At 43.5% G+C, this 24,169-nt stretch overlaps 2 protein-coding genes across 4 annotated transcripts; both read right to left on the reverse strand.

Moving 5' to 3' along the window:
* Positions 1-640: 640 nt before the first annotated feature.
* On the reverse strand, positions 641-1,734 carry LOC117836719 (aquaporin PIP2-5). Its single transcript, XM_034716198.2, has one exon. The coding sequence runs from the start codon at positions 1,644-1,646 to the stop codon at positions 792-794; it is 855 nt and encodes a 284-aa protein (XP_034572089.1). The 5' UTR covers positions 1,647-1,734; the 3' UTR covers positions 641-791.
* A 4,045-nt stretch (positions 1,735-5,779) lies between these two features.
* LOC117836718 (calmodulin-binding transcription activator 3) lies at positions 5,780-14,274 on the reverse strand. 3 transcript variants are annotated; one of them, XM_034716194.2, is made up of 13 exons: positions 13,970-14,274; positions 12,881-13,000; positions 12,204-12,319; positions 12,002-12,090; positions 11,817-11,859; positions 10,500-10,647; positions 10,254-10,376; positions 9,833-10,164; positions 8,768-9,148; positions 7,931-8,628; positions 7,304-7,844; positions 6,404-6,748; positions 5,780-6,268 (listed from the first exon to the last, which is right to left on the reverse strand). In XM_034716194.2, exons 1-13 carry the CDS (start codon positions 14,013-14,015, stop codon positions 6,158-6,160), a joined length of 3,093 nt encoding a protein of 1,030 aa, XP_034572085.1. In that variant the 5' UTR covers positions 14,016-14,274; the 3' UTR covers positions 5,780-6,157. The 3 variants fall into 3 exon arrangements, with proteins under 3 accessions (XP_034572085.1, XP_034572086.1, XP_034572087.1); XM_034716195.2 differs by having other exon boundaries at positions 10,254-10,373; positions 13,970-14,273; XM_034716196.2 differs by lacking the exons at positions 11,817-11,859; positions 12,002-12,090; positions 12,204-12,319; positions 12,881-13,000; positions 13,970-14,274 and having other exon boundaries at positions 10,254-10,402; positions 10,500-10,642.
* Positions 14,275-24,169: the final 9,895 nt, after the last annotated feature.

Raw genomic sequence — 24,169 nt, forward strand, 5'->3', positions numbered from 1 at the left:
ACCAATGTGCCATTGAAGCCCAATATTCAACTGCAAACAGCTAATGTGGTGAATGTTTCAGACCTGATTGAACAAGATAGTAAGGCATGGAACATAGAAGCTCTGAAAACCAACTTGGCACAGCCGGATATTGATGCGCATGCAGTCTTAAAAGGTTTCGTTGGGGACAAATATGCTGGAAGATGTTTTGGCCTGGGCATATGAGCAAAATGGAATAAGAGATACTCTGTAAAATCTGCTTATCGATTGCTAAAAGATACCCAGATGTTAGAAGCTGACCATGCAGAAGCAAAGGCCATCGGCTTCTGGTTCTGGTCAGTGGTGGAAGCATTTGTGGAAGATGAAAATCCCACCTAAGGTCAGGATAGGTGGCGTACGATCCACAATTTCCTGCCAACTAAGACACTTGCTACATCGCCATATTGCCAAAGAAAGTTTCTGCGATGCTCAATGGAAACATCGTCTTGTTCCTGCATGCTCAATGGAAGGCACCAGCATACATGCTCAATGTATCTGTGTTCTCCAAGTTATAAGAACAGTGTGCAATGTTTTCACATAGGATAAATTCAAATCAATACATGTATGCAGTAGTGTGGTAGCAGAACGTAGTGGTACGCACTACGCAATAAATAGGCAACGATACGAAAAACGAAACGCAGGCTGGAATAATCGAAATGGCAGGAATGCACATACAGGACCGAGATATCGGAGACGGAATACACGCACGCCAAGTAGAATCCAAGTAATTAATCATCGTGTCGACGGATGCCGACGACCTCCTGGTGCTTCGATCAGATTCCGGTGTGGTTGTTGTTGCGCCAGGACGCGAAGGCCTTAGCGGCGCCAGCGCGGAGGACCAGCTGGTGGTAGACCATGGCGGCGGCGGAGCCGATGAGCGGGCCGACCCAGAACATCCAGTGATCCTCCCAGGCCTTCCGCTGGTTGTACACCACGGCCGGCCCCAGGCTCCTGGCCGGGTTGATGCCGGTGCCGGTGATGGGGATGGTGGCCAGGTGCACCATGAACACCGCGAACCCGATGGGCAGCGGCGCCAGCACCGGGACGTGCGTGTCCCTGACCTTGCGCTTGGGGTCGGTGGCCGAGAACACGGTGTAGACGAGGACGAAGGTGCCGACGATCTCGGCGGCCAGCCCGGCCCCCTTGGAGTAGCCGGCGGCGAGCTCGTTGGCGCCGCCGCCGTGGCGCAGGTAGCTGCTGGTGCCGTGGAAGGCCCTGACGAGTCCCGCGCCGCAGATGGCGCCCAGGCACTGCGCGACGATGTAGAGCGCGGCGCGCACCAGGGAGACCTTGCGCGCGAGGAGAAGGCCGAAGGTGACGGCCGGGTTGACGTGGCCGCCGGAGACGCCGGCGGTGCAGTAGACGAGCACGAAGATCATGCCGCCGAAGGACCACGCGATGCCCAGCACGCCGGCGCCGCCGCATGGCTGGGACTCGGACTGGCGCTTGTGCCCGATCACGGTGGCCAGCGTGACGTACACGAAGAGCAACGTGGCCACGAACTCGGTGATGACGGCGCGGTACAGGGACCACTTGCCCAGCTCGCCGGCGTTCACGAGCGGCGCCGGGGCAGGGTCTTTGTAGTCCTTCTTACCCCCTGCGGCCTCCATGGATTCACTAGGATTCATATATTAGCGACTACTGAAAGCAAGGAAGCCTATCGATCGTACAGGCGCTGCCTGTTGAAGTGTTGATTGATGGAGCAACTCTTCCGCATGATACAATGTATATATAGGGGTGGGAGGGAGAGTCTCGAATGACACCACTTCTTCCACAACCAGAGCCACTGCTAAGTTTCCCCGAAAGTGTTTGATAAAAAACACATGATTCCCCGTATCGGCATTTTCAAACGGACCAGCCAACAAAGCCATGACATTCGCCTCCTCATGCCATCAGATTAGGCATTTAGTAATAACACGAGTTACACAACCAGTGCAATACAGTATACCTTACCATACTATAATATTTGTTTACTGTGTCTGGATCGAAGTAAAGTGTGCCAACCAACTAACAAAGCCATCAGAATGCGTGGTTTATTACCACAACATCCGCCTGCTCAAGTATGAAGTCATTTTTTTTTCACCACATCATATGCACCAAGTATTTATGAGAAAGGATACGTTGTTATAGTTGCTCCGTATGTTTAGGTGTGTGCTAACAACATGTTGAGCTTATTTAACCATCGGATCGCATTGGATACAATGATTTTATACAAGTGCATGCATGTAGGCTCTTATGCTTAAACACTTTGCATTGTACATACCTAATTTATTTCTCTTTTGCTTCTGTTATCTTCCTCGTGAGAAAAAAAAAATCCTAGCTAGCTAGTTTCTGCTTTTGTGTTCGACCCATTACCTGGCAACTGGCATGCATGCTAGTTAATTATCTACAACCTGATTCCAAATTTTTAGGCCTATTAGGACATCGACATAGTTATTAATTCCTATTACAATATTATATCAAATACAAATAATTATATATTATGGGAGCATTGTTTACGATGGACCTAGTAAAGTTAATTTTATATTGGGAATCAACGAATTCCGAATATTGATCAATGAACTTAAAATATTTGACCCACGCACAAGGTAGTTCGCATAAAGTGCATACAAATATGTATACTGCGGTTGATATACACTTCACCAAATCAACTCAAAGTGTTGAATAAAATTGAACGGCGTGGTGCATTTGGTGTTCGTATATGAAAACATGGCATATCATACGTATCATGCATGGTACTTTGTATTCAATATAAAGTACCATGATACGCAGAGCAGGAAACATGGCAATGGAATGGGTATAGCACATATTATATATGTATATACTAGCATGTAACATGTTTGCTTATGGGTTAAGCAATGTGTACATATATATCCATATGGCCTTTTTATTTCCAGAGTAAGTTATATCGATTCGTTGATCCAATCACTGATCATGTGAATACTACTTTATTACGATTAGTGCAAGTGCTTGATATATTGCTAGTATAAATCCGCGACCAAAGTTGCACGAACGTCCAAGGAAGCATTGGTAGGAATCAATATGCTGCTTTGTTAGTAGAGTGCTTTGCATCACAGCTTAGGAAAAAGTAGCTTTTCTCTTTAGGCTTTAGTCCTTTTTCCCATCACCAATTGCATCCAGTTTTCTGCTATTTCGCTTTATTGAAACTACAGCCGGATAGTAGCTTTACAAATGTTGCTGCGTGCTATGCAAGCATGAAATTAGTTATTGGTAGCATGCTAGCATCCATGCATGATACTGTGCTATGCATATATAGCATATTTGTTTGAGCTGCAGATTTTAAGTTTTTTTTAAAAGTTGCTGCTAGTTTTTTTCTGAAAAGCCAACACTAACTTTTAAAAGATATTTTTAGCTTTTTAGGCTCAAAAAGCTATGAAAAGCTCGAAAAACTGAATTTTTCAGCTTCCCATATAAACTTAACTTTTTCGAGCTTCTAGTTTTTCGGAAATGCATGGAAAGTTTGATGTTTGTTTGAGCTTCTGCCTTTTTACGTTAAGAAGCTGCCAGGAAACTCAAACAAACAGAGTTCTAGTGGGAAAAACTCCATTTTTAATTTACTATAATATATAACCAGTCCTCAATCCGTGCTCCTTGGACAGGCTAGCAATTTTAAGTGATATAAGTATTTTAAAAGATATACAAGTATTAGAACAAAATCTGTGGATGAATTTAGGGTGCATACATCTAATTAAAATTGCTTATATTTACTTTCTTTCTTCTTCCACTAGAACAAAACAACCTAGTATAGCCAGTTAAGATCTCTTTGATACAAGCAGTTTCGTAACAGTGTGTACCTCAGCGTCAGCACAAAGGACCCTTTCTACGAGCTCGTGGGGATATGACCCTCGGGTACCGTACAGATAGGCCTGGTCGTCCTTCAAAAGAGTACCACAGCTTGTGCGGGAGGTATTCGGGAAGATATACGAATCAAGATGAAGGATCATCATGAAGAGATATAACTAGAGATAGAGTTATTCAGATATGTAAAGAGATAACTTTATCAATAACCGACTAGGATGAGATCGAATTGGATCTGTAACCCTACCCCTCGAATTATATAAGGCGGGTAGGGACCTTCCAAAAACCCAAGCCATATTCGATACGCTATACGCTGAGAATACAAACCCCGAGCACAGGACGTAGGGTATTACACCAATCTAGTGGTCGGAACCTGGTAAAATTTATTGTGTCCTCATGTTCATCCATCTAGCTCTAAGTACGGCGATCCTCTCCATACAATCTACCACCTGGATAGCCCCGTGGTGGACTGCCAAAGTTTTCCTGACAAAGCTGGTGAGAAATCAACGGTACAGCCAGTCCAGAAAAAAAAAAGAACAGTACAAATGGGTGTATACCTTAAGTTGCCAATTCAAAATGGATGTGCAAATTATTCAAAAAAACGAATGTGCAAATTATTCAAAAAAAATGAATGTGCAAAATTTTCTCTACCGTTGATTGCCCATTCTAAAAGGTCATAGATCAAGTTCCTGACAAAATTCCATCATAAGGTCTACAAATAGTTACCGATTTACATTCCCATTCGATCAATCGACGACGTAGTAGGAACAGCTAAATTGTTTAGATGCATCACTCCTGCCAGGTTCGCCTCAGCTCGTACAGAACTCACAGGTGTTTGAATGCTTGTTGGGCGTGTCGCCAGGTTGATTTCACGATCTGGTCAGGAGCGAAACCATTGGAAAATTCACCAAACTATCTTCTCACGAACTAGCTCTTTCGGGGTGAACAAGTGCCAGCTCGCTGATGATCATGGCGTCGGTCTTGCTGCTCCACGACCATCGCTTCGGGCGGCATGCTGTGGAACTGCAGGCGAGGCCCTAAAAAAAAACTGCCGGCGAGACCCATACGACTAACCGATGTCTCTGGTCATCTCCGTCCCCACCGGCGTCGTACAACACCGCCGGCACCGAGGGAACAGGAGACGTTGGAGAATACTCCCTCCGTTCCATAGATCGTTTTAGGTTTTTAGTTTACAAGATATTATTATACATTTAGATATAGTGTATGTTTAGATGTATATGTAAGTGCATACTAATATTTATGAATTTAGTTGGAACGGAGGGAGCAGTAACCATCATATACAACTTTATTGAAGAAAACGAATGGACGTGACCAGAAACCCACGTGCAGCACTATCGTAACCTGGATCGAGAGGAACGCAGAAAACGTTTACGTGGAGCACGAATTGAATTGCTTAGGGGTGTTTAGCATTGTCACATCGGATGTTTGATACTAATTAGAAGTATTAAACATAATCTAATTGCAAAACTAATTGCACAGATGAAGTCTAATTCGCGAGACGAATCTATTAAACCTAATTAGTCCATGATTTGATAATGTGATGCTATAGTAACCATTTGCTAATGATGGATTAATTAGCTTTAATAGATTCATCTTACGACTTAGACTCCATCTGTACAATTAATTTTGTAATTAGCTCATATTTAGTCCTCCTAATTAGTATCTGAACATCGGTTAATTTTATAATTAACTCATATTTAATCCTCCTAATTACTATCCGAACATCCGATATGACCTTACCTCTTGTTTGGATGGAGCCTCACGCTTGATTTTGTCAGCCTGGGGTCAGGATCGTTGCCGGGCAACTGCTGCCTGGCTCAGGGTTCCATCCAAAGTGGCTTCCCTTGTGCACTGAACCAATCACACCCATCATATCAAACCAGCGGAAAGCCAGACCCATACTACACTTGCAACAAGTATGTGATGAAAAGCATAATACATCTTCTAACAACCACCAAAACGATGAAAACATACACAATGCAATCTAAAATCATAACAGCGAAACCCTCTCAAACTCCCAAACGCTGCACACACGCAGCCATCAATTCATATGATGCGACCCGTATCTCTACATCAGATTCATACTGTAAATACACTGCTCCTTAAACGATACACAAGGTTTCTACTGTACACAAGGCTATGTCATAATAAACACAAACTGCCACAACTAAGCCCAAATCCAAGCATATCGGATCATGCTTCAGCAATGCTACTTCGGGTTACCAGCCAGGTGCACGATCAAATCAGTAGCACTCGAGAAAATGGGCAATCTACAGAGGCGAACAATTAATCATCAACGCTAGAAATAACCATGAATAGATGTATCATCATTCAAAAGTTCCTGTAATTCATTCATCAAATAACCATCGTCCATCTCTGCTGACTCCTCCACCATCTTTTCTTGCATAGCCTGTCATACAAGCAGACATAAATTGCCATCAGTGCTTCATGACAGTATTTGACTACCATTTGGATTAAAAATGACGAGGGACAAAGTTAATGTTCAAAGATTGATGGAATTTCACATAATAATCCAATACACTACCTGGGATTCCTGCATTTTTGACACGACAGTGTAAATCCTGTGGTACTGGTCTCTTGCTTCCGGGTATTGAGCCATGGACTTCACTCTGGCAAGAGCTTTCTGGAGCCGTTCTTCAGTTTGCTTTCGTCCTTCTTGCAAGAAATCATAATCATCTCTGGAAGGCTTATCTTGGATCAAACTGCTACTTGTTCCACCACTGCTGCCCTCTGTTGAACCTTCTGTAGAACGAAACCCACGCAACCCAGCCCCTCTACGCCTCCAACGCAGGATAATTTTCTCAACGATCCCAACAGACCAAACTATTTTCCGATAATGCTTCCTCACTTGGTGACCTCGCACATGAGCCTAACGAGACACAAAAGACAAAAGGTCAAAAAAAACCATTCATATGATGATTTACAGGCCAGCAAGCAATTACAGATATTGCACAGTATTCTTAAATAGCATGAAATGTATACTGCACTACAGATTGATACACATGTAGTCACCAAGCACACAGAAGTAAACACTACTCCCTCCGTTCCAAATTATAGGTCGTTTTGACTTTTCTAGATACATAGATATTATTATGTATCTAGACATAGGGTATATCTAAGTGCATAACAAAGTTTATGAATCTAATAAAGTCAAAACGACCTATAATTTGGAACGGAGGAAGTATTTCACTATGTGGCCATACTGCCAATTACACCACTAAACATCCAAAAATTTGCGCTAGCAGGCAGGCGCCTTTGAATTTTGAAATTCATCAGTTAAGTGGTGGCAAACCAACAACAAACTTCCAAGTCTTCAAACAAAGGAATGACAAAAAGAAGCAAATTTCAATTTACTAGATTCTTATAATTGATAATATTGCACATTATTCTCAAATAGCACGAAATGTACACTACATTTACATACCTGGATCTTGACAATTTGCTGCCTAATAAGAAGAAATTCCTTTCTCCCCTTCCATCCCCTGAACTTATTCTGTATACGAGTTGCAGCAGAATGCAGGGGATCAAGCTGCCCTGGCTTGGATGGCTTGACAGAAAGGAGCGAAAGGGCACGCTCATCTGACATTCCACCTTTATCATCCTCATATTGAGCGGCTTGCTTCCTTTGGAAGGATTGCACCCTGAAAACTTGATATATCCGAGCAGCAGCTTGAGCAGCATTTCGAACAGGACCCAATGAATCTCCGCTTGGAGGCTGCAGTGAATTTCTCTCATTAACATCTCCAATACCAGGTAGACCAGATATTTCAGCCATATTAGCTTCCTTAAGATTGAGGGCCTGAAGATGACTGGTCAGAGAAGACTCCGCCAAGAAACCAGATATTCCCTTTTGACCATTAGCAGATGCGAGATCTGCTGGTGTCCTTTCAGGAAAGTCAGGAGATGGGTCTGTCAAAGCTCCAGGAGCTGCTCCCAGGGCAATAAGCGCAACTACAGTCCGTTCTCTGCATCCAAGCCAAACCATTCCAAAACAATCAATATGCAAAAAGAAAGATGAATGTATTACATGATGTCACATATAACAACTTACCGGCCACAAAAGGCAGCCCAGTGGAGTGCAGTCCACCCATGAACATCTCTGAAATTTATATTCACGCCAGCAGCAAGCGTTGGCCTTATAGCCCAATCATATCCAAGGGCAGCTGCTAAGTGAAGCACGCCCTGTCCTTCATCATCTAACACACTGGGTCCCTTACCACCCACGCCAACTTTATTGAGAAGCCAGACATGCAATTTATCCTTAATCAAGTTTTCAGCAAACTGATCCTGCTGATCATCAGTAGAATGCTCATTATTATCAACAGCCAACTTTAGCAAATTGGACCACTCATCATTGCTCATCATCAGTGAACCTATCTTCTTGCTTAATTCAATCATCTCCAAGCTGGGGTTAGATACAGTTGCCTGGTATTCATCCGGCCCAAGGGACAATAGTTTATCAAGGCGTATCTGGAAATAAACTTTGTTTGTTGCACCATGTGGACTAGGAGCATCCATGTATTGGGTGACAGTTGGTCGGAATTCAAACTCTCGCACTTCACTGCAGGCCAACCTGTTGGAGCAGGTGATATAGAAAGGTACTCTACCAGGTTTATGCTGGGGCGAATAACAGATAAGAGTACCATCTGCTAAAATCTTTGCTGGAACTTCAACTTCTCCAAACATGCATGACCACTTGCATCTCTCAGTGACTTGACTGTTATTCAGGATGTTACCAGTAACTAAAATCTGCATGGCAGGCAAGACATTTTGTGAGAATATGCACAAAAGTAGTTTAATTAGAACCATCAGGACAAAGTCTTGTCAAATGCATTTTCAAGGTTAGAGAAAAACTATGAACAATCTTTCCACACTCATTGTACCATACCTTAGTCTTTGACCCCACATATGTCCAGCTTGGGGCAAACTCAACTATACTAAAGAGCTGGTCCTGCGAGAGCATTGGCGAGACAGTAAACTGATCCAGCGGCTCACGGCTTGATGCTTCAATGATATTATCTGCTTCTTCAGTGCTCCAGTACACCCCGGAACTAGATTGAATTTGGGAATCTTCCACTTCAGGAAGCTCTTTGCTCATCCATCTTGTAAAACTGTCAGTTTTCTTAAAGCTGTCTTTTAGGATATCAGATAGATTGGATGACTGAGTCTTCAAAAATGGATAGCCACCAATGGCTGCCTCCAGAGAACCATCATTTTGTTGCGGGAAGCTGTTTTCTGCTGTAGACAAATCACCTGTAGCACTAGGGAACTGAAATGCAATAAACTCAGTTAGATGTCTCAAAAAATTACACCAAACAGAAACAACAAGTGAAAACAGTTAAATACAGTATGCTGCTTATACAAAGTGATTCTCACTGTTTTTTCTTGAACAAAAAATCTCACTATTAAGTAAAGTACCTCTTAAGGAAGCAATGTAATGCCATAATAACTATATAAATTCTAATGACCTTTGGCATAAAAATCAGATCAAAATGCATGAATTGGAATTTAAGCAATGTAATGCCATAATAACTATATAAATTCTAATGACCTTTGGCATAAAAATCAGATCAAAATGCATGAATTGGAATTTATATGCCTTTACATAATTAGAAAAGGTATGACTTAAAATGTTTAATATAATTAACTTGAGCAAACTGTGCACTAGTTGTAGCAGGTAGAGTAGGGTGTAAATTGTACAGTTTGTCCACTGAACAGTGGCCCCTCTTTTAACCATAAAGAGTATTAAAAAAAGGAAAAACCGCAAATGCATTTGTACATACAGGTACATGTACATTTAAATTATCCAAATCGTTGATGATAGCAATTATTAATTTTTCCTTTTTCATATTGCTTCAGGAGGTAAACAACAAATATATCAGCTAAACTATACGAGGGATACTATAACAGAGTCTTCATAAGTATCATTGTACAGGATGGCAGACCAACATACCTGCCAAAATGACTCTCCATCAGCTCCTGCAGCACCAATATCTTTGAGACTGAGGCCATCGGAATATACTTCATCAAATGTCAAATAGTCAATTCCCAAGCCTTCTGTGGAAGTGCCTTGATCAGGAGGAACAGAAAACTGTAGTGGAGGCATTTGAACAGGCCCATTGTCCAGTTCTATCACCGGATTCCACGATGGAACATCAGTTTGATTTGCACGCCCGTTCGCTGCAACCATGGTGCTTGATCCATTAAGAACCAGGGGAGAATTATGTTGATTACCAGGATAGAAGCTTGTATTTTGTGTCATGGCATGCAGCCCCTGGTAATTGCCTGCAATTTTGTGGCAAAGAAATGGATTACAATCACTACGCTAAGGTTTAAAGCAGAAAGCACATAAAGTTTGTTTGAGCAGTGATTACCTATGGATGAAGTTGGTGTGTATGAGTTGAAGACAGAAGAATCAATCACGGGTCCAGTTCCATTTTCGTGCTGCTGCATCCGAGTGAAAGAGTGGTATCCGGCTCCTCCTGAATAAATATCTGCTGCACCGAATTTTGCTTTAGATATTCTGTGCATAATTGGAATATGTATCAGTGAAACTATTTTAGCCGCATGGTACTTTAACTGCCATTACGTAAGACCAGAAACCATCCAAAACATTCTACCTGATTCTGCGTCCTCGTATTCTGAGGCTTGTCCACTAAATGAGCTTTCACCCTCTATAGTCTGCGAAGGTAATTGACTTGAAGGACTATCCACAGCAGCTTCTTGAATCATGTTATTATTTACCCTAGTACGAGATGACTTCCCACCCTGAAAATCATATTCACACCATCAGGGAAAAAGATGGGATCTTATGCAACTTCTTGCAAGAGAAAATAGGTGTGGTGAAACTACTATTCTCAACAGAACATGATATTTCTATTCGTGATTTGAAACAAGAAACATGACATAAAACCAAACTTGAGAATATGGATAAAAAGAAAATTGGACAAACTAATGCTTAAACAGTATGTTTCCAAATCTGCATCAACTTATAACAGATTGTGTGTTCCACTATCAAAGCTTCAACTAGCTTATAACACAAACCCTCCTGGAAAGGTTAGAAAAATAGCACTTTCTTGTTTTTTCCTAGTTAAGAGTTGAACAGTTTACAGCACCACCTCCTGCAACAGATTTATTCTATTTCGAAAACTAACACTAACTATTTTTTAGAATTACCATTCAAGAAAAGGTCATGTAAATCCAATTGGTGTAGCTCAAAGCCTCAAACCATCTAGCAGATTGTCATACAGTAAACTGTTTTCACCGAATATGTAGGAGAGATGCGTATCATTTAATTAAAGAATAATAATAAATACAAAACTAGTCCAAACATCCATTCCTTACAACAGATGCACACCAGACAAATTAAAATACAACCAAATAGACACCACGGAATTAACCCATAGTTTGCTTCTTTTTTTGTGAAACCCATGGTTTGCTTGAGCTCCTTAGAACGCAAAAAAAAAACTAATATTTCACAAAGCTAAAACCTATAACATACATCATCTATGTTGTTATAATGGACCAAAGACACCAATTTCATGAGTTGTATGTGTGTAAAAGATGCATAAATATGTTCTGCAAGAAGCAAACATCTAGAGTTCAGTTCCAGTAGTACGTGAACACTCTGTTCATAAAAAGTAACAAATTTATGAGACCCATAACATCTTTTAAATATAGCCTTAAAAACACCTTTCAGATATGGGAAGTTTACAGGTCTATGCTCTCATACAGCTAAGAGTATAAGATAGTATTTGCTAAGAATCATTCAATCCCACTGCCTCTATAATTTACCAGCATAACAGGAAAAGGTATGGAGAATCTAGTAGCAAAGCACTTCGATCTACATACCAGCCATTGGGCAATGAAATAAAAGTCTTTGCAGAAAGTGAACCACACTAAGCACAGAGAAAATGAGTGCACCAGATCAGTGTTACCTTTGTTTCAAGATAATGCACAAGTACAATGTGCATAAAGTCCCTGCAAAATAAAATGAAACTGGTGGTTTAAATTTGTATTCGATTGGTCAACATAGATACCTAAAACAATGCATCTGAACTTGGTGTGCATATGACACAAATTTATATTCGTGCATTTATATTTAGCATAGTTATCCACTTACTCTTCCAGCATCCAGTACGTCCTCCTTTGGAAATTTATATTATCTTCCCCATGGGCATAGTAACAGTGAAGCACATCAATACTTCCAGACTGCAATTATAAACAATACTTGGTTTTATTCACAATTTACTGTTGACAACTGATAGTTGACAAACAATGAAATGGATCAGTCACTGCAGAGATGTATAACCAAAATGGCTTACTTTCAGCCTTTCATGGGCTTCCTTGACAGTCTTCTGATCATTTTTCTTCCTCCAATTATGGCCATCCTTCCTGAAGTATCTCAATACTTTCCGATCAAATAAAAAAAGGGAACCACCTAGGCAAACCGTGAATAATGTTAGTGACCAAGACTAAACTGCACATTACATTGATACTAGTGTGGTTCTGCATCAACTCTATGAGCATTTGGTTGGAACATCGTTAAAGGTGACTGTTACAGACACAATTGGGTACAAATATCTGGCTAAAAACACAGAACAGTAAGAGATTTTAAGTATTTTGACAAGAAGGTCAAATAAGAATGTATAAATTTCTGACACTAGAAGTATGTAATGCTAGACGCATGCAAACAGACAAGTGGTTTATCCTACAATCATTGCGGTCCTACTTTAACACACCACATTTTAACTACTTTATAGCACATATCCAAATGTGGATAAACACGGAATCACTTCGTAAAAAGGGTAACAAACTACAAATACAAAAACTCAGGTTGAGCTCAGAATGTAGAAGTATTGAATTACTATAGGACAATCTATTAAAATCACATATCATCAGCTGGCCTTTAGAACTCTTGGTGATTCACCAAGCAAAATTACTTTTATGTTAAACACTGCTAAGCCACATCACTAATCGACGTAGGGAAAGGATTTCATACTTGGCGGCCTGTTTGGTGGTTCTGGAGCAATACGGAAGTTCCTGTAGTTTTTAAGTATTTCACATATCTCAGCAGGGCGTAACCATCGGTGTTGAGCCTCCTTCAGTATCTGCTCAATGTCTGTTCACATATCATAAAATATAGTTAAATAAAAGCAACATGGATTGTTGCGAATTGTCATCAAAGATATACAAAGTTTCCACAAAATAAAAATGTGACACACAATTGTTTTAGATCAGAGCAGTAGGTCCTTTTTTGTGATAGACCAGGTTAAGTCCTGACAATCCATGAGCCCCCATCAAGGTCCATAACACATTCGCAAAACATTAATAGCAAATTTAACAAAACAGATTATTATGGTCGGAATTGCAGAACATCACTTATCACAGAGTTAACCAACAAAGTTAATCAGGATTTGTTGAGACCTTCTCCTGGGCGTGAAACGTAGGGTAAAGGCAACTAACTAAAACTATTGTGTTAACTTCTGAAAGCAACTAGAATATTATGCCTGTTTTCCACTGGCAAAGAACAGAAGATTTGACAGAAGGGGTCTTGAACAACAAAAGTTTACTGGGACCTGACCTTAACTCCAACAGAAGCCAAATTGTTCAGGTAACCCACACAAAATCTTTAAACCTGACACGCCACTAGAGAGTGTATAGTAGGTAAGATCCGGCCTACTTCCAAACTCCCGGCCATAGTGCCCCAAACCCGTGATCAATCCCGAAATTTCCATTGGACCGAGCTCCAGGTACCTATCCGCAAAGTATCTGCGGAGTACTCCACCTTCGTACACCTCCGTGCCGGAGCCCAACGCAAAGCACCAAACACCCACACTCCCGATAGCATCCAGGAAAGCCCAGACCCGCGCCCGCGGCGCGGAGAGATGCTTCCGCCTCGGCGGCATCCACATATCCCATCGTCCGTACACCCGCGCCTCCCCTGCCGGGCTGCCCGGTTGACCACGACCGGAGCGTTGACCGAAAGGAGCGCGGCCCCTTCCACTCTTCCACTCAGATCGGATCAGGGGAGCAGGACCAAACAAAGCGCAGAAGGGATCACGGGAAGGGGGGGAACGGGACGGCTCACCTAGCTGCGGCACGACCGCGAGGCGGCGCGCCTCCACCGACGCCATCGATGGGGCTTACGGGCAGCGGCCGCGCACCATGCAACCCGCTCGACCGGGGGTCGTCGGGGGCGGAGGACGGAGGAGTAGCGGGCTCGAGAGGCAGGCGAAGGCGAGGCCCCTCCTCGCTCGCCTGGGGATCGGAGCGCGCGTGGGCGAGGGGAGGGAGAAAGGTGGGGGGTGATTTCTGCGGGGGCTCGGGTGCGTTGGGGAAAGTGAAACGGAGCACGTTTCCTCGCTCACTCTGCCCGCAGGGGGGGAGGGGGTTTAGCTCAGCGCGGATGGGATGGGGTGGAGAGAGAGAGGAGGAAGTGGGAAGGGAGCGACTGGTGCAGGCTGCAGGGGCCCAGGGGGTGTTCGGTGATGAGGAGGAACAAGTGACTGGTTTGCCCCTGGATTAGGAATCTTCCTGCCACGCTTCCCGTCCTGGCGCTTGTCCGGTGGTCGGGACAGTACGGGCAGCAGCGGAGCGGGTCGGTGCTCGCCTACTTGGAAGCTTCTCTCGTGCTTGACCTCTTTGACCAGCCGCTCGCCAGCAGGTGCAGCCGTGCAGGTAAAGATGGCAGCGGGCGTGGTGCCCGCGGATACTACCTTCTTACGTCCGCGCTAGCTAGGTAAGGTCTTGTTTAGTTCCAATTTGGAAGTGGCAAAATTGGTATTTTGCCATAAATGCGACATTTTAGCGTTTCGTTTGTATTTATGAATTATTGTCTAAATATTGACTAATTAGGCTCAAAAGATTCGTCTCGCAAAGTACAACAAAACTGTGCAATTAGTTTTTGATTTCGTCTACATTTAGTACTCCATGCATGTACCTCAAGTTTGATGTGATGGGGAATCTTCTTTTTGCATAGTACCAAAGTTGGAAGTTGGGGGTGAAGTAAACAAGGGCTAAGGAAGTTTAGCAAGTGTGATATCGGATGTTTGAATACTAATTAAAAATATTAAATATATACTAATTATAAAACTAATTGTATAGATGGAATCTAATTCGCGAGATGAATCTATTAACCCTAATTAATCCATGATTTGAAAATGTGGTGCTACAGTAACCATTTGCTAATAATGGATTAATTAGGTTTAATGGATTCATCTCACGAATTAGACTCCATCTGTGCAATTAGTTTTATGATTAGCTCATGTTTAGTCCTTCTAATTAGCATCCGAACATCCGAGTGATACTACTAAAGTTTAGCACCTGGTATTCAAACAGCCCCTAAATCTCTCACCCGCACCCACGCCCTCCACCCACCACAGGCAACAAACCACGCCCGCGCCCTCCATCCGCGAGCAGAGCACGCCCGTGTGCCCGCCAGGTTGAGCATGTACATAAACCATAATGCATCACAAGAGATATGAAGATACAAATTCACAGCAAAATCATTCACATTGGTAACATTAAACATAGTCATTCAACGGTTCACACATTATTTGTTTCGCACGCATATGAGAGACGAGATGCAACCAGCCAACCATACATTGTTCGATGATAACAGAACAACGATAACAAATAGAACATCAATTTCTTCATCTTCTCCCTCAGATACGTCCAGAACCTCTCTATCAACATTAACATCTATAGCCACAAGAGGACCAGAGGCACCAATCCCATTGGAAGCTTGCACTCAGGAGATACTGGGGTTGCCATTGCAACTACATGTCAACAAACGACACAAATCAACACTCTAACTTGCAAGAACCCTACACCCAATCTTATCTACAAAACAAAATTAGTTGAACCATTGAAGTGAATGGCAAGAAATTACCTAGATCTGGCGGCTAGCGCGGACGGAGGCACAAGTAGATCCGATCGTCCGCCAAGGAGCGGGGGCGCTGCTTGGATGGAGGAAAGCCGCCGGTCGGAAAACAGCTCGACGGAGATAGGGAGGATCGTGGTCACAAGGCTTGGGCGTTAGGGGCAGGTGGCCAGCCAGGAACGGGGGAGAGGGGCGGCTTGGATGGGCGGCGGAGGTCACGCAGGGGCACTCCTCGAGGTGCGCCCACGTGACGGCTTGAGGCGGCGAGAGCGGTTGCCGGCTGAGCGCAGCGTGAGGTGAGAATCCAAATCTCCGAGAGATCAAGACAAAGGGGCGGCGGCGGGGATTGGGGTGGCTAGGTGGGGTGGGGTGCGAATTGAATCAGGAAAAAACCTAGGAATTGTGTATATATACATATTTGCTTATAGATCCTACATGTCAGATCTGTGGAGCGGGTCTGACGGATACACGGGCAAGGATAGCAAATTTCTTTGCCCGCGAAGAACTATTCTCTGGTTCAGGATGGTGTCCGCGCCCGTACCCGCGGGTAAGGAGTAGCGCCCGTATCCTCACCCATCAGGTTCCATGCCCATTGCCATCTTTACGTGCAGGTCCACCCGAGAGGAATGGAACGCAGGTGCTCGTATAAAGATTTTCGTCACGAGCGGGGGACGTTCGGCACCCGGCAATCGTCGTAGCAGCATGGAGCCCGGGATAAACCAATTAAAAGTTTGCGGTGGTCAGGAATCAGGACGTCTCTAAGGTAACAATTTATTTATTATAAAAGAAAGTAACCATTCAGACCAAATCGAGTGTCGTACAGAAACAAAAAAAATAAAAAAAACTTTTGGTTTCCTAACAATCATGATATCATGCCGTTTGACAAGATTTGTATTTATCTACCATCCGACCCGAAAGATAAGTCCCATGAGGCCTTCAATCCTGGTTGTCTCACACGCTTGTTGATGTAAAATCTGGAGGAGATCTGCTTAACTCCAGCGCAGGCTCCAAATCAGCTCGCAAAGGTGCAAAACGTGCAGTCAATTTGATTTGAAATTGATAAAGGAAATATTAAATTCTTGAGCCGATAGGCGGCTAAGCCTTCGAGCTCATAAACAGACGTTACTTTGAATAAACACCATAACAATTAGATTTTCATTGTAATCATGCGATGTAAATAAACAAGAGCATTAATGGTACGTGCCATCGGCTATATAAGCCAACGGGCTAAAATAGATGCAATATAAAACAACAGCCATAAAAAAGAGTCCTTGCTAACCATGAGCATGTTAGATAAACTAACAGATCTTAATTAATATTATTAATATTATGAGACGTAGATTGAATTTAACCAAAACAGTACATCAATCTATTGATCTAAAAGCTTAGAACACAACAGCAAAGACCTCTTGCCTACCACTTACAAGCCGATTAAGCTAACAGATCTAATTAATGTCATGAGTCATGGATTGGACTTAACCAAGGCAGCACGACTGAGAGGGCATTAACTTCAACCCATTAACTTAAGACTAGTTTATAGCAGCAAGGCCTCGCGCACTACACTATCGGCTCGATGACGTCATCCTTCCATCAAGAGATATGGATAAGATCCAACCGAAGCATCGCTCTCATAGGTAGCGCTTTGATTTTAAGGATCCGACAGCTAGTAGTGCGAGGGGCAGAAGTAAAGATTTATCGAACCTAGCATATATAAAGCAAATAAAGCATGCAAGATCTAACTAGTCGATACGATCAAATAACAGGTGAACGCTTAAATAAGATCAAGAAGCCGATGAAGACAACCTAACCAGATCTAAGTCGTTCGATAATTGTGAGCGCTTGATAAAACTAAGAGATCGATACGATACAACTTAATAAAACCAACCAATTCGATAACTGTGAGCAACGTCAAAAACAAATATAATATTGGACAAAGCCTAGAAAGCTCTACCTACAGCCTTAGTTAACTCGATAACTAGCCTTTACGATAAGAGATCAGAATATTGGACGATGCCTAGAAAATTCTGATACATATAACGTAATGACTGGATGACGACACTTACAAGCTCGCCTGAGATCGAAGCTGATGCAGCCCTGCGCACAAGAAGAAACTCGCCGATTTCTACTCTATTCCTACTCCTAGGGTTTTGGCGGCGTGGCACCGAAAGGTTGTATTGATTGATTGATGATATTCGATACAAGGCCTCATGAGTTTATATTTATACCATGGAACAAACTAAAATCCTAGTCAGTTACGACATGAACTGGTACCAATGAATCTAAAACTACTAAAGATAAATAACCACGTTTTCCCTTATTCAGTGGAATCAATTCTGCTTCCGGATCGGATTCTCCTTGATCTTCTATCGGCTTCCATCGGCTTCTGGACTCCGGTCACCCGTGACTAACTTTGGTCAATGCAAGGTCATCAACAGACTTTCTTCTGCAAATCCATCGGTTGTCAGAACCTTATCCTTATCAGTTGATGATGGTCAAAACCGGTGTCAACAATGCTAGTATTGCACTCGCCAATCTATCTCTCGTCATCCCTGAGGAGGTTAGAGTTTAGGGTTCGGACTTCAGAGGTCGGGATTAAAGGCTTTAGGCCCGGCTTTCTTTGGTGACTTTTGAAGAGGTGGTAGGATATCGGATGGTGGTGATAAAAGTTGAAATCGACGGCAATGCAAGTTGAGGCGGGGTGCCATCAGCTAGATAGTGATCTTGAGTGGTGTCTAAGGTTTGGATATGGGAGTCAAATAAGTTAGCATAGGACTGGAAAGTGGCATTGCGGAGGAGATGAGTCCTACTAGGTCAATCGATGATATACTTGTTTGTTCTAAAAAAGGAGAGATTCCCATAAATCTATCACCAATATATATAGCAAGTTCCTATGGTTGTTCTGCCCAAATCTCACCAACATTGTTAGTGGCCTAACAATCTATCATTGAGGATCTAGGATGTTGACCAGAAGGGAATGAATAGTCAAACCTGAAAATTTTACACAACTTCGAATAAATTTATCAGCAACTTCCAGAGTTTTCGGAGATTGTTTCGAAAATTCCGTAACTTACGGAATTTCTGGAGAAATCTTCAGAATCTCCGGAGATACACGAATTTGAACTACAGCCCTATGCAAAGCTTGATCAAAAGTAAATCGCCAAATATAGGTAAAGCAACGGGGTATTCTGAGCCTCAGAGACAAGATAGAACAACAAGCAACCTTCTAGAAAAGTTTAAACCCTAGAAATATGTTCTATGCTTGAATATGAACAAAATGAAGAATATCAAGTACAAGAGACATAAGAATTTGTTTACTGGAGTTCAGCTTCACACTTAAAGCCTGCGTCTCCGTTGAGGAATCCACAAAGTGCGGGCTTTTCATACCCAAGCCACTTTCCTCACTCTAGCGACCACAAAGATCAAGCTAAAGTCACTTACTCAATCATCGGGGTAATATAAACTTACCGTAGACAGACACAAGTTTAGATGCTCCACAGGCAACGCCTAGACGTCTAGAAGCTTGAAGCTCCAAGAGTAACCAATACGAAATCACCAGCTTGATGAAGAACAAAAGGTGCTCAAGAGATGGGAAATCAACTCACTAGCACTCTCTCTTGCTCTTCCCTTGAATCCCTCCTTAAATCCCCACCAAATCTCACCAAGAATGACAAAGGGGTAAAGAGGGGGCTTTGAATGCTTTTCTGAAGCTCAGCATGAAGTTAGGTCAAAAGAGTAACTGTGGGAGGGGGTATTTATACCCTATCACCCCGAAACTAGCCGTTGGTACATTAAGTTTCGAAAATTTCTAAAACATTCTCCGAAAATTTCAAAACTTCCGGACTATTCTGGAACATCTTTCGGAAAAACTCCGGAATTCTCAAGTCAGCACCATTCTAAGTATACCCATGTGAAGTGCAGGTGCAAAGGTGTCTCTCGTAGGTTGGTTAGGTCATCTTAAGTACATTTTTCAACATAATAAGATTATGATTACGCATCGCTCTTGATAGTGCGGTATTTCTATACGTAAATTCAAACCAAAAATAAATTTAGTCTTCATGATATGCCTCATATTCATTTATTTCCATTTTGAGGGTTATTTACAAGTTCTACATGTCCATCAATTATTTTGAACCTGCTCATGTAAGTTCCACTTAAGCTGTCATTCGGGATTTGCTCCGGTGGTCCTCCCCAGAAAAACTGCACGAATTTTGAAGCAAACAAGTTATTAGTTTTAATTAATTTCGTTCTGGCTACTGAATGGGCCTAGCCCTGCCCATGCCCAAGCCAAGACCGGTCCAAGCCCACCGGATTATTTGGATCTTATCCTCCGATTACCAATCGGCCGTCGTTTCCATTCCAAATGCGAGGACGGGCATCTGGGCCGCCGGCATCCTAGTCACTTGCCGAGTTTGAAATCCATGGTGGTCGGCAAGGATCCACGACGGCAAACGGGTGCCACGGATACATGACTGGAGGTTAGCTGCCCTCCACGGCAGCGAGCTCGACATCCTTCAATGGGAGTATGGGACGGGGTTCGTGCGAGGAGGTGGCGGCGGCACCAGCGAGCGAGGGCGACCAAGCCCTCCGTGGATCTGCCTCGCCATTTGAACTGTCGAACGCCGCCTAGCACCACCGCATCCATGTCTCCCATGACCCGTTTCCGTCGGCAGACGACACTGCAGGCACATTTTCGCAAGGCCGAGGGAAGGAAGGCAGCAGCGCTCCAAGGCAGGACGACGATGCGAACAAGTGAACAACAATTACATGATCACAACTTCACTTGCATTCTGAATTCTGATTATGTGCTTATTCATCCTATGTTGTTGTATCTGCTAGTGTTCCTAGTGTTCGTCGAGATCAACTGTATTGGTCGGACTGCATTCTCTACTCTTTTTCTGGGCACATCAATTGGCTTCATGTAATGTCTACTCTTTCTACTGTTGTCTTCCTACAGAAATCTTTGTGATAATTTCGTTTTTTTTTTTTGGAATTGACATCTTAGCCATGTCTTTCTGGTAAATGGTGGAGTGGGAGTCGGAACTGATGCTGTGCTGTTGCGAGGAACCATGTTTCAGTAGACCAGAACTGAAATTTATGTGAATACTCTGAAAAGCGATTTCCAATCTAATATTTGTTTTTGACAGTGTATAAGAATATTCACTAGATCATTTCGTAATTCGTATCATGCTCGCTCAAAGCTAATTTAAAGTTGCTTTTGTGTGGGTGTGGAGAAAGTAAAACCCTGAGAAGTTGTATCGAAAATTTAAAGATAAGATGATTCGGGACTGATAGACCATCATACATATTTTGCACATCAGAGCTTCCACACACGCTTAGCAGAACAAGCAGTGCTACTCTGTCACCAACAGTTTAGCAGGGAACACCCACACCTATTGAAATCAGAAAAAAAAAACAGCTTTTGCTGCCTGTCACATTAAGAAAAAACTGACCCCGAGCCATGCTTACTTGCCAGCATTTGGCGGGGTGTAGCGATCAGATCCCCAGCAATTCCTGGCCGTTGTGCAGCTTGGAGAACAGCACCTGTGTTGTTGTATCCGCAACAGCAGTTTCCACAGTCTTCATGACCCTTGAACACCATGTATTGGCAGGTTTGTCATCAGGCTGCCTCCACAATCATCAGCCGACAAAAACGGGTCAGTGGAGACACGAATGCGTCGGCAACTCGGCATTGGTCGAGTTGGAGCTGGGGTGCTCAAATGGCGAGGCGGATCAACAAAGCGCTCGGCTGCCCTCCCCCGGTGGGCAAGGGCGCTGCGGCTGCCTCTCATGAACCCTGTCCAATTGAAGGAACCCGAGGTCGCCGCCATAGAGCTCCTGCCATGGGCCAGGCTCCATTGCACCGCCGCCGCCACCGATCCCCGCCGGTCGCCACGAATCGCGAACTCAGTACGCGATTAGGAACGGTGCTGCCACCGGCCGTCCGAGCAAAGATGCAGAGAAACAAAATGTAAGACGCCAGCAGATCGGAAGGACGGGCATGGACCGGTCTTGATCTGGGCTTAGGTAGGGCCGGCCCCAAACAATACCCATGATGAAATTAATTAAAATTAATAAATTGTTTGCTTTAAGATTCGTACAGTTTTTATGGAAGGGACCACCGGGGCAAAACTCGTGTCATTAATTCACCAATAACCTTGTGACATAGTATTAAGAAGGAAGTTATGGGGTGTTTGGTTCCCACCTCCTAAAATTTTAGTGACTAAAAAAAGGACTAAAGAGCCAAACACCTTGATTAAAACTGACAGGCTCCAAATCTTTTAGAGTGTGTTTGGTTGCATGCACATGCATGGATGATCCTGGATGGGGTAGTTCGACCAATTTGCTTGTACCATATGGTTCACTCTAATTAGTAGAATAATGTATTAAGTGGGATGGCCTCATCCTAGATGAGTTGGTCCAATTCACCCAACCAAACAAAAGGATCATTATTATTTTGAATCATTTCATACATGAATCAAATGATACAACCAACCAAACACACAAGTAGTCCCTCCACCGAGTGACTAAAACCTTCTCTAGACTTCCACTGCTCCTCATTTATTGCCCCCCTCTCTCCCTCCCACCCTCATTTATTGCAATTGGGGAGGGCAACATGGTCATTTTCTCACAGCATTTATGGACTTTAGTCAGTTGAATCAAACATCCTTTAACCCATGGACTAAAGTGGGACTAAAATCTTTTAGGAGCTAAAATTTAAAGAGGATGGGCCCTAACCACCTATAGTGGCAACTAGCGATGATAGCACCAACACATACAATTACAACGACTTTAAATGAATATGTTAAATAGAATAAAATTAATGGATGACTTATTATCTAGGCGGTGAAATCATTGTTGTCAGTGTACCATTATGTTGCATACAATTACAAAGACTTTAAATGAATATGTTAAATAGAATAAAATTAATGGATGACTTATTATCTAGGCTGTGAAATCATTGTTGTCAGTGTACCATTATGTTGATGGCCGTGCGGTCCAGCAATCGATAGTTTCTTAGATTCAAGAATGAAGACCAAAATTTTCACTCCATGATTATGGTCCTGTTTGCTTCCACCCTCCTAAAATTTTAGCTCCTAAAATGTGACTAAAGAGCCAAACACTCCTCCTAAAAGTGACTAAAAAATTTTAGGAGGCTCAAAACTTTTAGGCCCTCCACCCCCTCCTAAAACCGACTAAAATGCATCTTGGACGGCCCCTACCCTTGCACCCACGTCCCGACCGCACTCTCCCCCGCGTGCCAGACCCGTCCACGCTCAACCCCGCCGCCCCCAACCCCGCCTCCCCGATCCCCGCCGCCGCTAGATTTGCCAACCTCACCGGCGTCCGAGGCCAAGAAACGTCGTCCGCGCCCTCCTCCTCCGGTCCGCCGCCCCTAGTGCAACCTCCCTGAAGCGTCCCCACATCAGCGGAGACTAAATGTGATGCAAATATCAGTCCCAGGAGGCTGATAACACATTTATTCAACAGATAGTTCAGTTACTGTACAACTCCCGAGGGAGTGTGTGTGAAAGCCACGCCGCGATACGAAACAAATAAATAATAGCGGCTAGCCAAGCGACTGCCAAAAGACAGCACTCGGGATTACACGGCAGCAGAAGCATCTTGCGAAGGCCAACACCACAGGCAGCGTTGGGTGCGGACACAACCTCCTACTCAAAGTCCTCGACGACGAAGTCCGGGTCTTCCTCTGTAGCAACGAAGCAAGGGTGAGTACAAAAGTACTCAACAAGTCCAACCACATCCACGGAGGGGGATACAGTCAAGAAGATGCACAGGATATAACAAGGATAAGGCTAAGGTTCATTTTGCAATAAAGCTAGATTTTCAACACATGCACGGGTTCATTTTCAAAAGAGTTTTCGCAAAGCTTTTCCTTTAGTAACTGAGACATTAAGTGGGGTTGATCCTACACAAAGGATCCAATTTTTATTGCTATCGGACTTCCCGTCCGCCATAGCTCATGGCACAACTGCCGGACACTTCCAAAATCCAACACACGCCATAAAAACCATCCATCCCCATGTGCTAGTTATGTGACCACACCGTAACTCGTCCAATACCATGGACATGGCTACCCGGATAGGTTTTACTCTGCAGAGGTTGTACACTTTTCCCACAAGTAGGGTACCGCATCACGATCACTTTAATGCCGGTGCGGATCCTAACAAAGCCAGTACCCACCTTAGCTGAGACTGACTAGTCCTCACGGAAGCACCCAAGGGGTTAACGACCAATCCACGAGGCCGTAATCAGGACCTAAGTCATAAAGATCTTACTCCTTTTCCATGGGTTCCCGTTGCTCACCAGCTCACCCGAAGACTAACAGTTTAGCTAGTGGGATTTATGCTAAGCCGTTGCCCATACAACGGTCGAGTGGTTGCACGA

Source organism: Setaria viridis, chromosome 9 (assembly GCF_005286985.2).
Source record: "Setaria viridis chromosome 9, Setaria_viridis_v4.0, whole genome shotgun sequence".
In the NCBI taxonomy this organism is placed as follows: domain Eukaryota; kingdom Viridiplantae; phylum Streptophyta; class Magnoliopsida; order Poales; family Poaceae; genus Setaria; species Setaria viridis.